This window comes from Hippoglossus stenolepis, chromosome 11 (assembly GCF_022539355.2).
Source record: "Hippoglossus stenolepis isolate QCI-W04-F060 chromosome 11, HSTE1.2, whole genome shotgun sequence".
Lineage (NCBI taxonomy): Eukaryota > Metazoa > Chordata > Actinopteri > Pleuronectiformes > Pleuronectidae > Hippoglossus > Hippoglossus stenolepis.
Window position 1 is genome coordinate 1,420,076 of NC_061493.1, and position 14,078 is coordinate 1,434,153.

General features: G+C 39.5%; 1 protein-coding gene across 1 annotated transcript; it reads left to right on the top strand.

Moving 5' to 3' along the window:
• Positions 1–5,773: 5,773 nt before the first annotated feature.
• atg10 (ATG10 autophagy related 10 homolog (S. cerevisiae)) lies at positions 5,774–11,754 on the top strand. Its single transcript, XM_035170249.2, has 7 exons — positions 5,774–5,960; positions 8,831–8,996; positions 9,090–9,224; positions 9,955–10,129; positions 10,702–10,799; positions 10,886–10,983; positions 11,283–11,754. Exons 2-7 carry the CDS (start codon positions 8,895–8,897, stop codon positions 11,407–11,409), a joined length of 735 nt encoding a protein of 244 aa, XP_035026140.1. The 5' UTR covers positions 5,774–5,960; positions 8,831–8,894; the 3' UTR covers positions 11,410–11,754.
• The last annotated feature ends 2,324 nt before the right edge of the window (positions 11,755–14,078 follow it).

Consider the following 14,078-nt stretch of genomic DNA (forward strand, 5'->3'; position numbering starts at 1 on the left):
GTGCAAGACTTAAAACCCCTCTCTTATAAATGCAAACGGCATGAAAGTTGCCGCAGTTGTTTAGACAACACAACAAGGCTACATTGTTGTGGCAGGCTTAGCATTTCTCAGTAGCTTGATGAAGGCTACAGGATTGGTATACTGTGTATACTATATATAGTATACACAGTATCATGTTTTTGTTGAGTCTGGCTTCAGTTTGTTTGTCCCCCCCCAATAAATGTTATCACCAGCCACCACTGCATTATATCTAATATTGTTCCAGCCACTTACATATGCACATGCACTGGACCTTGTCACCAGCCCACCTTGATTCAGGTTCACTTTCATTGTTATTCATTCTCATACAAAATATGCAGCTGACCAAAAAGGTATTGGGCTGAATGGGCCAAAGTGTCAGTTGATTAGTTGGTCAGCAGGACTTAAACAAAAACTGCTTTACAGTTTTCCATGAAACAGAAGGATAGGATTTGGGCCAAGAAAGAACGCATTCAATTTTGGTGCAGATTCACAGAAAGGGGTAGGAAGTTTTTTTCACTTTGTTTAACATTGCATTTTTTTTTTACATTTTCGCCAATTTCCCAGGAAATAATGTATAGATGTTAATGAAAGAAATCAGTCATATTTAGGGGACTTGATTACTGTTGCAATATGGTTCAGCTTGATTGAATTTATAGGGATAGTTCACCCCAAAAGGTTTAATTCACTCATTATCTACTCACCCCGTAATTCAAATTTGACATGAAACGGTATCATTTACACCATGTTTTTAGCCTCAATGAATTTGAATGTCGGGGCTTACGGACACTTGGATGACACCACAGGAGCAGTATGGAGGCATTTTCTGTTATTTTTCTGTTTGAAGAATCAGTCACCGTTTACTTCAATTGTATTAGATTAAGCTGCAACGCCATTTACCCCTGAAACTCCAGAAGTGTTATGTGGACTCAAACATTCACCCACCCCTCCACCGGCATTGTGGTGAGTAGATAGAGTGAATTTACCAAGTTACTTGGATGGAGTGCTCCCATAACTCACAAAATCATTTTGCCCATAGACTGAATATACTGTAAAGATGGACAACATACTCGTAGTATCTTGATCGCCACCTTGTAGCTGGCTGCAGTATACGTTTTTATCCCTGCCTCCTCCATGTTAGAAGGTGAAACATGGACCAAACTAAAAAGGCAAAGTACACATATATTTTTCTCAAAGATAATTTCCGTCAATTTAGGTTGTTATTGTCACACTGAACTGTCTAACCAGTGCAAGATGGCAGCATTCCTATCTGTATTTCATTTCGGGATAGTGTAGTTCTGGGATGAATGTAATAGGCATTTCTAAGAGCAGGTCAGTATATCTGCAGTGTCTTTGTGTGTGAGTAGGGGTGTGTGTATGAACGTAAAACACAAAATATTAATATTAGAGGTCAGTCAAGAGGACAATGGACGAGAATTAGTAGATCCCATAGGTCTGCTTTAAAGCCTCCACCACTGAGACTGTCACACTCCTTCACCATAAGACAGGGTTCCTACCCTGGACTGTGGCTGAGGGGGTAGAGTGGTCATCCTCTAACCAGAAGGTCGCGGTTAGATCTCATCTGCATGCCGACGTGTCCTTGGGGAGGATACTGAGCCCGAATAGCCCCTAATAGAAAAAATGTTGCCCATAGATTCATCGTGTGAATGGGTGAATGGCAATAACTTTTACTGTAAAGTGCTTTGAGTGATCATAAAGACTAGAAAAGTGCATTCTCGAGACTCTGCATCTCGGAGGACCTAAGATACAGAATAGAAGATGTCAGCTGAGCTGTGAAGCAGTACAAGGTGTACAGAACAAGGTATGTGCCATTTAGTTTTTTGTCCTCAGGTCCAAATTATTAGGCTGCATGAAGTGGGCCCACCACATGAGCTGCAGTGAGTGAGGTATGATCTTACATTCCAGATAGAATTGAAAATACCAAGATTAGTGCAGTGCTTCCTTTCCTACTACTGAATAATTGAGTTGGTAGGAATTGAACCTCGTGGAAAAGTTAACTGGACATTCAAAAAACTTGTGTCTGCCACCACCTTCCCAAACAGTAACATTATCATTGGCTAGTCAGTCAAACAAAGCAAATGGGTGTGAATATGACACACGCATTCACCACAAGATTAACCACAGTAGCATTAGGGTACTTCTGAGTAAAGCTAAGTGCTACCCTCTCTTTCAGGATTTCAACATTGACAGTTGAGACTCTTGCAACTTCCAGAGAGGGTTTTTCACAGCTTGATGAATGCATATAATGGCCAATCACGAGTTGATGTTTATTGGCCAAAGATTGGGTTAAGTTTTTAAAGCAGGGGGTCTCCCAAACACAGCCAGAGACGAACAGGTCGCTTTTCAGCATCTTTTAATCTTCACCACACACGTGAGCAAACATAAATTGCCCCACACTTTTTCAGGTTTCCTGCTCAGCTCCTCTCTAGATCTGTGTTTGTGTCCCCTCCAGTCTCATGTGTGCCTGCTTCCCACATGTGTCCTCCCCTGTGGCAGCTCTGCTGCTGCCTTTTGAACATGAGGATCAATCAGCACAGCCCTCAGCTGTGCTGATTGATCCGCTACATTGATCAATCCCACAGTGCCTAACAACTTGTTTTTTAAAAATATGTCTGCCTTAGAATCTCATTGTCCAAAAAAAACAAGTGGACCAAAGTGGCGAAATGTTTCAGATGTTGTTTTTGGCAGCAGTCTTCTTTCTGGGAAAACTACCAAATCAACATCATCCTTCAAGTCTAGTATAAGTTGCCAGACTGGTTCATCCTCTGGTATCAGATTTCCAACATTTAGTGGTAACAATCTCAATAGACACCAATTCTCTTGTGCATTGCCACTGACCGTTTCTTTTTTTTTGGAAGGTATGCGGTAATAAATGAGGGTGATTAGTCTCCCCATTTGTATGGAAAAGTCTGAATTGTCTGATTTAGAGTATCAAAAGAGAAATACTTGTTGCCTATTAGAACTCCAAAGCATTTAGCTCGCTCAACAGGCACTATGCCCTCGAAGAGATCATGAGCAACATCAGGGGAAGCCGAAAGTAAGCTTAAGGTAAGAAAGGCTCTCCGCTAAAACACATTTATTTTTCACACCATAACAGTTTTTTCCTTCTTCAAGGGCCCTTGTTGCATTTACTCGATGCAGCTCTTCAGTTCTGAGTTGAAATTCCTCAGTTTTTACCTCTTTTGACTGAACCTCTGAACCTCTGAACCTCTGTCGTAGTACACAATCTACAGAAGTCTCCAGAAAAACTTTCCACAAAACTAACCAATCAGTGATCACCAAGACTATCTGCCACTACATACTGGACTGTGCCTTTAATACATGCTTTAATAAATCCATTCTACAGCCTGCCTCAACTAGCGGTCTTCGAGGGCCCAAAAAGTTGGAAACAGACCCGTGGCTTTAATAACCGAACCCAATATGCATTATTATTTTTCTGAGAGACCCGGTCGGAAGTGGACAGGAGGATAGTGAGACCTAGGGCTGTGCGATATTACCAAAATCTCATAAACCAATATAGGTCATTTCATATCCCGATAACGATACATATCACGATATAGCACATTTTTGCTGTAAATTCAGTGAATAAATAATTCATATAAAATGATAAAAAAGGAAAGGCCTACTTCTTATTACAGGAGAGCAAGTGGACGGTCTTACTGCAGCAAGCTCACTCCCGCAATGTTTTAAGGTCATGTGACCTGTTGATGTTTTGCAGTACTGGAAAAAGTCGGACAAAATTTCTAACCAGCCCACAAATCACTCCCCAGGTACCAGGGAAACTAAACAGTTCCCTCCCTGACAATGAGCAGAATCTCAAATATTTGGTGAAAGGAATTGGGAGCTCTTGAAATTTGGGTTGAGGAAGTTTCTCAGGAAATTTGGTCGTGATTTAATCAAAAAAAAAAGAGCAACTAAAGAAAAGATTGTTACGCAATTAGCCACTCTCTTTCAAGGCTCTTTCTGATGGGGAGAGAGATTAATTTTAAACAAAATTAATTGGATGACTTGTGTTAATCAAGGGCTAAAGGTGCATACTTTCGTTCCATAACAAAATGGTTGGAAGAGGGTGAACAAAACTCAGCCAATAGCTGCCATTTGACATTATACAGTATACACAGAGGCTTGAATTCAATTTTAACCCAACTATCGAAAAAACACAATAGAAACTGAATTCATAGTTATAAAGACACCTCACTCAGAAAGGAAGAACTCTACTCTCCAAAGCTGAGGCCATATCCAGACCTCTCTCTCCCTGTATGTTGATTCTACTGTATCCAAAACAATTGATGGTATGTTTTTTTTATTTGACCTGCCAGTGTGGGAGCTTGAATTTTCTGGACTTTAAAACCCTGAACAATACATTGAAGATGCATTGGCTGTGACAAGTTATTAGTTACCCTTTTTCTTCATGTAATTTTATTTAAAAAATATGTATAATCCGAAATAGGTGGCCTGGGGTTTCTTTTATTGTGTAATTATAATATTAGTAAAATCCCAATCAAACTGTTCAAATTAATATGCAGATGCTTTTGGCTTGTTCTCTCCTGTTTAAACATAACTTCTCTCTACATAATTATTACATCTGGAATAGTTAGGGCCTTCTCTACAAAATGTAATCCTTATTTCTTGAAATTTTGTTCAAATACAATATCACACTTGTTGGTCAACTATTTGATCCGAATGGCAGGCTGAACTACTCCTTTTTAAGGAGTATGCAATTATATTTGATCCAATTCCTTCAGGAATAATAATGCTGATGCGGGGTGTTTACTTCACTTATGCCGCTTACTCTGTCACTTTATCTGTTACTGGTCGTCTGTGCTTTTCAACCGAGCATCCTGTTAATAATAAAACTATTAGGAATCTATTTCAAAAATACATTGTGTCAATCACTTCCATAATGGGTTGTACCCTGTAAGATCTTTCCTTTGAATACAATATTGAAGTAAGTATTTTTTCTTTGGTGTGTTTGATGTTAAGATTGATAGTGAAGGTATATTCTTTATGATAAATCTTTTATTTCTAATCAGTAGATTAAAACAAATGTAAATTCAGTTGCTCTAAACCATCTTTTAATGTTTTTTAAAAAAAATTGAATTGAAGGACTATGTATACACACACACACATTTATTCTGGATATATGTGGTGAGCCCTATTGGTGTTTATCTGTCACATCAACATTTCGACCACTACATGTATACCCTATATTGAGCACTAATTGTTTCCCATAATGCATCAGGGAAAATAGTGTCCAGCCATAGACTGTATGTGTACAACTCATGGTCACTAACCGTCAAACTGAGCAATATCTACCATCATGCATCGTGCTCGCGGTGTAGAGACTGTAGAAGCGAGGGCAGCAGTAACAGCCTGACCCGTGTTATATAAATACGAGCCGCGCATCACAGCACAAACCTGCGGAAACAAGTTTACTTCTACCTTTACAGATGATCACTCTATGTGTTTTTTGCATTAAATTATTAATACCAACTGTAAAATAAGCATCTAATATTTACTGTCAGACAGTAAATGATGTTATGATGTCATAATCCTGCGACAAATAAGTCATGAACTGCGCAGAGAAATTGCATTGAGTAGAGTCCGAAAGCGTTTGTTTCTTTTCCATATGAGGTCACAGTATAGTTCTCTATATACAAGTCACTGTATAGTGAATCAGGGAATAGTGAACGAGTGGGCGATAAAGGGTAACGCCCCTCTGGTTACGGTGGTGATCGTCACGTGATCTCGCGACCCGGAACACTAATTCACTCGGAACACTAGGTCGTCGAGGGAAGAGAAAGTGTAAACAACGACACTCGCTGCACCTGCACAGGGTCTGTGTCGGATCTGCTGGGTTTGGAATCAAAGTGCCAGGGTCATGTGTCGGATGACCCAGGAGACTACTGGAGGCGAAGCTGGTAATGTGTCCATGTCTCTCCTCCAGACCATCAGAAGCAGTTAGAGAGACTGAGGCTGAGACTGTGTCCAGCTGCACGTTCATCCGTAACACGCGTACATGGTCTGTGTGTCGTCGCATCATCTCGTTCGATCATTTCGTTTTGAACCAAAACCAATATAACAGAAGACCTAATGTATTTTCAGGTTTGAGCTTAAACAACAGTCATTTCTCCTCGTTTTGGGTTGTCACAGGGGAAAAAAGGGACGAAATGAAAGGAACAAAAACACTTTATGAAAAGTATTTTCATTTTCCGTTTCCATTTTAGTGTACACATTTATTGTGTCGTATCTAACGCTACCCATCAATTTTCTTGGCTTTTATTTTGAAATATGTTTTTTTTTTTACATCCGGGTCGCAAGTCTGCCTTTTTTCAAGTATTAAAAGAATAACAAAATGAGTGAGCAGAATGTGTCTCAGTCCTGGAGAGTTTAACCATTGTTAACTCTTTGTCGTTTTACATCATTTAAAGAAACTCTAATGAGTCATCATGTAGGTCACTTTGTGTATATGTAGTAGTTTCTATAGAGTTTACATAAAAAAATGAGGTTTTGATGTTAAATGAATAGCTATTGAATCTTTATAGTGACCTGTATACTAACTAAACCTGCGTGTTTGGAATGGGCTGTTTGCTTTCCCCAATGGTAACGCTGGTTGCAGCTTTCATTCTGAAGCTGTAAATTCAACACTGGACGTCCTTGGGCAATACACATTCCAAATGTGAAGCTGATAAGATGGACAGCTCTGGAGATTTGTGAGACACAGACAGACAGAGATTACTGAAATTCGTAGATAAATGAATTGCTCTGTTTTATCTCTGCATTCCATACTGTGAAAATACAAGTGTATTTTAGTTTTAAGAGTGGCTGCTTTTTTTGATACACTCCAGAGCTCACTTCAGAATAATTCCTTGGCATTTGTGAGCCCTCCTATAAAAGCTCTGTATTCAGCTTCAACTTCAGTTTGATATAACGAATGGCAACAAAAAAACAAATGTTGTGCTATTATTTTGTAGACAAATTGATTCAATAAATATTGCTGCCATATGCCATGATGGAGATCAGCGTCTGCGACACTCGTGCATCTATTAAATTCAATTTTCAATTCAATTTATCAAATCATAATATACATTATGGCACTTTACATAGATGGTCAAGACCTTAAAAATGATAGAGAAACCCAACAGTTCCCACGATGAGCAAACACTAATAAGTTTTTTTTTTTTTACATCCATAGTCTATGGTGTCGCTTCCTTTATACTCTCATATTCATCTTTTGCAGCCAGGTTTCAGTTAAACACAGTAAGTTGAACTGATGGTCAGTAATCAGATCATTAATGAGGATTTGAATTTTGGATTGGGTAAGCTGATATTTAATAAACCCCATTTTATCCTTCTATTATTTGGTACCAATATAGTGGTTGTATTAACTTTGATTAGTTTTGTTTGTAATACTCCTCTCTAGTTTGATTTATTTCATTTGGGTGGTCGGGGGCAGACACAGTTTCTATGAGATACTGTGTCAGTCTGATATGATGAAATAAAAAAATCAGTCAATCAAAATGATCGGGCAGGCCAGGTATTTGTTTTGGCCCACTGGCCTGCTGGCTTAGACTAGACAATCTTAAACCTGGAGCAATAGTTTATGGCTTGTACCAAAAAAAAAATATATATATATATATATATATATATATATTTTGTAGGTGGGAGGGTGGGAGGAGTGGATTACTCTGGGCACAAAGGTCAGTGTGTAGAATTTAGGGACATCTAGTGGTGAAGTTGCGTGTTGCAGCTGAATACCCCTTACCTCACCCTCCCCTTCCAAACATAAAAGAGAACCTGTGGTAGCCTTCAGTTGCCATAAAAACTCAAAAGGTGTTTAGTTTGTCCAGGCTGGGCTACTGTAAAAAAACATCTCCGTAGAGAGGACGCGCTCCTGGTGTAAACATAAAGTATTTAAATATAAAGGCCTCATTCTAGGGTAAAGAAAACAATTTGTATAATTTAGATGAAACACACTAGTGAAAACATCACTAGGATTGTTTTTTATATTCAGTTTCTGCCAATAGATCCCTTTCTGTAGTGGTGTGATGCACCCGATAATAGGTAAACCTTGATGACCGTGAGGTGCCATGTTTTCCACAGAGGACTTTCAGGGTGGTTTAGTCTATTGTTTGCTTTTTGTTCCTTGTAATTGACATGTTTGATCCAGGCAATGTTGTTTTGGAAAGTGACTCAGACGAAGGTTGCTTCCCCACTGACTGTAAGGGGCTATTTGAAATTATATTAGTATTGAACAAATTGTGTGTCAAAATCACACCAACCAATTAGACGCTGCACATGTCAAGTGTTAAGCTGATTGGATGAACATTTCTTGAAATATTCGTTCCACTGACAGACACACACACACACACACACACACACACACAGTTTTGTGGAATTAATAAGACAGACAGATGGATAGATACCGTGTATCTACTGTAAGAACATGTGTGGGAACTATTTGTTTGCAGAGGCTGTGGTTGTGTTACACCAGGTGGCACAGAGGCAGCAGATGACACTGAATATACACACACTAGCTGCTCATCAAAGAGCAGCAGCAAAGTAACAAACTATACTGCATTCTGATGTATTTAAGTATTTCTTAGTTATGTCTCTTTCATCTCTCCTGTATTACGTACAAAAGGAATTGATATAATACAAAGTATAATTGTACTGCACTCCATCTATCTGGTAACTGGTGTTACTGGTTACTTTTGGGGTTAATTTTATGCATAGAAAGCTACTCCACAGAAATAATTCAGGTTAGTAAGGCTGCATTTTAATTATCTAGATTGTATGGCGACTCTGCTGATCTGCAAACTGGGAGTTACCCTCCACCAGGTTCTCTTGCAGTGATGGAATTGTGTGTGCAGGAGGAGACCTTCCATCACTGCTGTCAGCTCCTCCTGCAGCAGTCAGAGCAGCTGAGAGATGGCTGGAGCTGGGAGTCGGTCCAGGTGAGAACATATGCTGTCATTCTCATTAGCGTAGACAGACCCTGCAAGTTTGCTGCAGGATGTAGTTAATTTGAGTTTCTGATATGGGTTCAGGGTTCACAGGTGGGCTACTTGAGGAAGACTGCTCTCAGGTCCGTTGACATCAATTCGAGCTCTGTATGGGACCAAGTGGGATCCAGTTCAGACTCAGGGTCACACACTGTCTGTCATCAACAGCAACAGGAAAAGGTACAGGTGAACAAGTCAACATTAATTTCATGTCATGTACTTAATCCACTAGCTGTATATTTACTATCACTGAATGTTCACAGTCACTTCTTTTAACTTTCAGTTGTATTTAAATGAACATTTAATTAAAAGGCTGTGTAAAGCAATTCAAATTTATTCTCTGAATACCACACCACAGTTTCATCAACCACACAAGCAAATTTGATTGCTTAAAAGTAAGAGTATATATAAATAGGGTTCAAAATAATGAAAGAATGAGCAGTATTCTGCTGCTCTTACATAGCTCGCCCTAACTGGGCTTGGCTTCCACGGCTGCCGGACGGACAGAGTACACCCAAGATGAAGTTTCCCGGTGTACACAGTGTGCAGCATTAACTAAAGCAAAGAGGGCTGTTGAACTGTTTTTTGACATATTTTGAATTAATTACACCTGTATCATTAAAAACAGTCGGGTGGGCTATTCTACTGAGGGCAGCACTTCGTCGACCAATAAGAATTATGATGACAATGTGCAGCCTCCTTCTCAGGAACCAAGGAATGCTTTAAAACGGTCAAACTTCTTACTACATAGTTCCCTTTCTTTACACGTTTTCAATAATCACTTACTTACATGTATAGCATGCTAAGAGACAAATGACTGACTTTGCTTTACACGGTCTTTAAATGAATGATCTACAGTACCAGAAGAACCTGCTTAACATGGGGAACTCCACTCTCTCTTCCCCCACAGTCTGCTCTTGTTGCCTCATTTGATGCTGACAACATCGAAGAAGACATAGCTGATGATGATGGTGGGGTCTGCTCAGTGTCTAAAGACAGCAGAGAGGTGCTTCAGTACGAGTATCACATCCTATACTCCTGCAGCTATAGTACTCCTGTGCTCTATTTCAGAGCCTTCACTCTGGGTTAGTTACATGTGTGTTTGTGTGTTTGTGTGTAGTTCATTGACAGTATAGTTGTTTGAAGAAAGTGATGATAGAGTTGTCAGTGTGGCCCCTCGCCTTTACCAGACCTCTTCATATCTAATACATTAATACCAGGGAGTTCATATGTTGTGACTAGAAGCCCACCATGTTTTCTAATTTGTCCCACCACAGTTTCATAATGAACCCAAAGTTTTTCCGTACTTCTCATAATAACATAAGAGATCTCTAACTTGGTGTATGCCATGCTATTTATAGCACTATTATGCGCTACCACACGCTTGATTTTTATCGTCCATGCAGACAGTCAGACCTCATATTTTCAACAGCATTTGTGGCATGCAATGCAACCACCAAAGATGGAGATTTGTATGGTTCTAAAACATTATAATTAGACGTGGATATCAGATGAATGTTCTCATTTGTTTCTTCTGAAGTATTGCTGCAGTAGAAGAGGTGGTATATACCTCTACATGTTTTATCCATGTCAGTCTGTCATGAGTATACTGCTTGATATTATGTCTCTGCTTCTTCCTGACATGTTCCTCGGTTAGAGGGGAGGAGCCTCTCATTGGAGGAGGTGTGGAGCTCTGTTCATCCAAACTTTAGAATTCGCCTTCAAAACAGTCCTCTCAATACAATTACTCAGCAGGTAAAACCTGGGAAGATACAACTATCAGCTTTGTTATCAGTATGTGCCTCTCTGTGCTCCACTGAGATCTGTTCTTTGTGTTTCAGGAGCATCCACTGCTTGGTCAGCCTTTCTTTATGCTCCATCCCTGTAAGACAGAGGAGTTCATGAAGCCTGTGCTGCAGCTGGCTCAGGACCAACACAGGTAATATCACTGTTAGATGTATTAACCCCAAAACAGTGGGAAACCACTGTTACACATAAAGATGTTTGTTTGCTGCTGCATTTCTTTTGTGTTGCAGTGTACATCATTTACACGTTTCATGTAACTTGAAGCATTTGTATGAAGTTGAAGCAAGTTTTTGCATGAAGGTTTCATGTGGTTTGAGCATCAAGATGCTGTTGTGATGTGTTACTTACCTCAGACAGAATTGTTTGATACATGTATATCCCATAATATGTTCAAAGTACTCACTTTTTGTATGTCTGTGTATATCTGGGCAGGCCAGTGAACTATGTGTTGACATGGCTCAGTGTGGTGGGTCCTCTGGTTGGTCTGGATGTCCCTCTGATGTACTTCACCCTGCTCTTACCCAGCCCAGCCTTACTCAGCAACAACAAGCCAAACTGATGCTGCAGTTCTCTGCCTCTGTCAGGAAGCATCGCCATGGAGTGGACAGGGGCTTCCATCTATAGATGGGCATTGAATAATCAGGGAGAGGGAAATTAAGCATCATATGAACGATTGTGCAGTAAATCTGGTAGTGTTTTGGGACCTTTGTAGTCTATACATTATCATTTAGCGCAATTGTCTGTTGCTGCTATCTATCCATACCCTACTTGATGTGATTTTGAAATTCGGTATAGAAATGATATCTTGGAATGTGCATAAAGCCACATTTATTTGAGTATCTGTATGTTTGCCTGTGTTCAAACTATTTAAATAAATTTCAGATCTGCATTTTTGATACACACACTGGCTGGACTCCTAAAATATGATTCATAAAGAAAAGTGATGCACTTCTGCTTGCTCCTCATCCAGTATTGACATTGGGAACTTCATTCATTCAGAGTTCATTGAAAATGATTTAGTCACTCATCCACTCACCACTAAATGCCGATGGAGGGTTTTAGTCCAAAAAACACTTTCAGGGGTAAACAGCGTTGCAGTCAAATCCAATACAATTGGAGAAGAGACTGGGGACCCCCTCTGCATATGTAAAAAAAACATAACATGCCTCCATACTTCTCTGTGGTGTCCGTAAGCCCCGTCATTCAAATTTGACTCGAAACGGCATCATTTAAAACAATGTTTTTAGCCTAAATGTCCTCTGATATCCTCCTCTGGATGACACACTTCGATTATAAATTGTTATTTTCTCTTATAATATCAAAGTTATTTTGATACTCAACATAGAGAACGATGGATTCCATCCTGGAACGATGGAATTCATCGTTCCAGGATTTTAAAACTGGAACGATGGAGACAGTAATGTTTGGCTACGTTTAAAAAGAAAAAGCACCCCAAGGTTCTGCAGTTGCATAGCATGTGATTTTTTTCTGTTGTTTTTTTTTTATTTTTGAAGAAGGGGTCCCATTTACTTCAATTGTATTGGATTTGACTGCAACACTGTTTACCCATGAAACTCCAAAAGTGTTTTGTGAACTCAAAAACCTTCCCCACCCCTCCATCGGCAAAGTGGTGAGTAGATAATGAGTAAATACAAATTTTTCGGTGGACTCTCCCCTTAACTACCAGCTTGTTGTCCAATAGCTCATCAAACCATAAATATGTTTCCCACACAACCTCAGTCAATTTTTATAATGCAAAATTCTCCCTCTATTTCCCTTGTCCATTTTGCTCTTTGGCCTTTTTCAGTTGTTACTCCAGGTTGCTCAATATCATCATTGTTCATCAGCACTCACAGGTTCCAATGCCGAGACTGAAGAAGTGCAGGGGGGTGTGAATACATTAAACACTATCCACTTCATGGGAAGGTCCTTTAAGTCTGCTTGTAAGTCTGTAACTTTTGATACATTTTCACCTGTAGGTGGTGCTAAAAGATCAAACAATTTGCTGTTTGCAGCTGCAGTTGGAACCAACGGCTTCCAGCTTTCACATGCATTTCTTATAAAAATAATACATTTTATAAGAATAAATTTACAATTTTCAAAAACATTATTCTAAAACCAGACTGAGTCACAGCAATATCAGCTGGCTTGACTGAGAAGGAACAGTTTACTCCGCTGAGTCGCAAACTTTTCATTAAACATTTGTCATTCATGAAATATAGGAAATGATGAATCCCAAAATCAGGTTTAATTTAATTTTTTATTTTCTTTATTAATTATGCTATATTTAATGCCTAACCTACATATTATGTGACACTTGTGTCCTACTTTTGTGCGAGTAGCCTTGGAAAACTGGGAGCGACAGAGGCAAACAAAATGTTATGTTTGTTATTGAACACCTTAATTGTGGATTCATACATTCCCCCAACAATGCACAGCTTCCAATGTTTTTATTGTATGGTCATGTCTTTATAAATGAGGCCATGAAACCCTCACATCTCAGGGAGCATCTTACTAAGTTCCAACCATACGAGGTCCAGGCCCTCAGAGAGAAGCACAGTAGGAACCCCATCAGCAGGAAGTCCAGTCAGAATAATAGTGGGCTACTAGTATCATAAAACATCTCCTTGCTGATAGCCAAATGTGGACAGTCATTAAAAAAAACTGGAACTTCCTGCCGTTAAATAGGTAATCTCCTCTATGATCGAGCGCAATCCCAGACAGGTACTGAAATCCACTCAGCCATGACACTGTGGCATGCAGGATAAATGAAATGGGGGCCAATAGTGAAGAGCAGCATGAGATAAACCCCAACCTTGCCAATCCAGACAATAATTGAAATTAAACATTTCCATCTACCCTGAGATATAAAGGGGATATACATGAGAAATCAAATGTTGGATATAGGCACAACTAATAATATAATGCATACATCTTCAGAGGGCATTACGGGAAATCATTTTAAAACTGGTATGCAAAAGTTAAATAGAACTATACTATTCATCATTCCTATGCTTATTTCCACGGCTAACCCTAATCCAAGGCCCAACAAATCTTACTCGCTATGCCAGCCTTCAAGCCATGCTCTTCACCCACATCATTTCCTTGCATCAAGCCAAGCTGAATGCCCTGGTCCATCTTAATTAAAACCTTAAACCTCTTGTCTTTGTACGAATTCTGGTACCACAAAAACAATAACCTGAAAGCCTTCTCTGTGACTGAGATGCC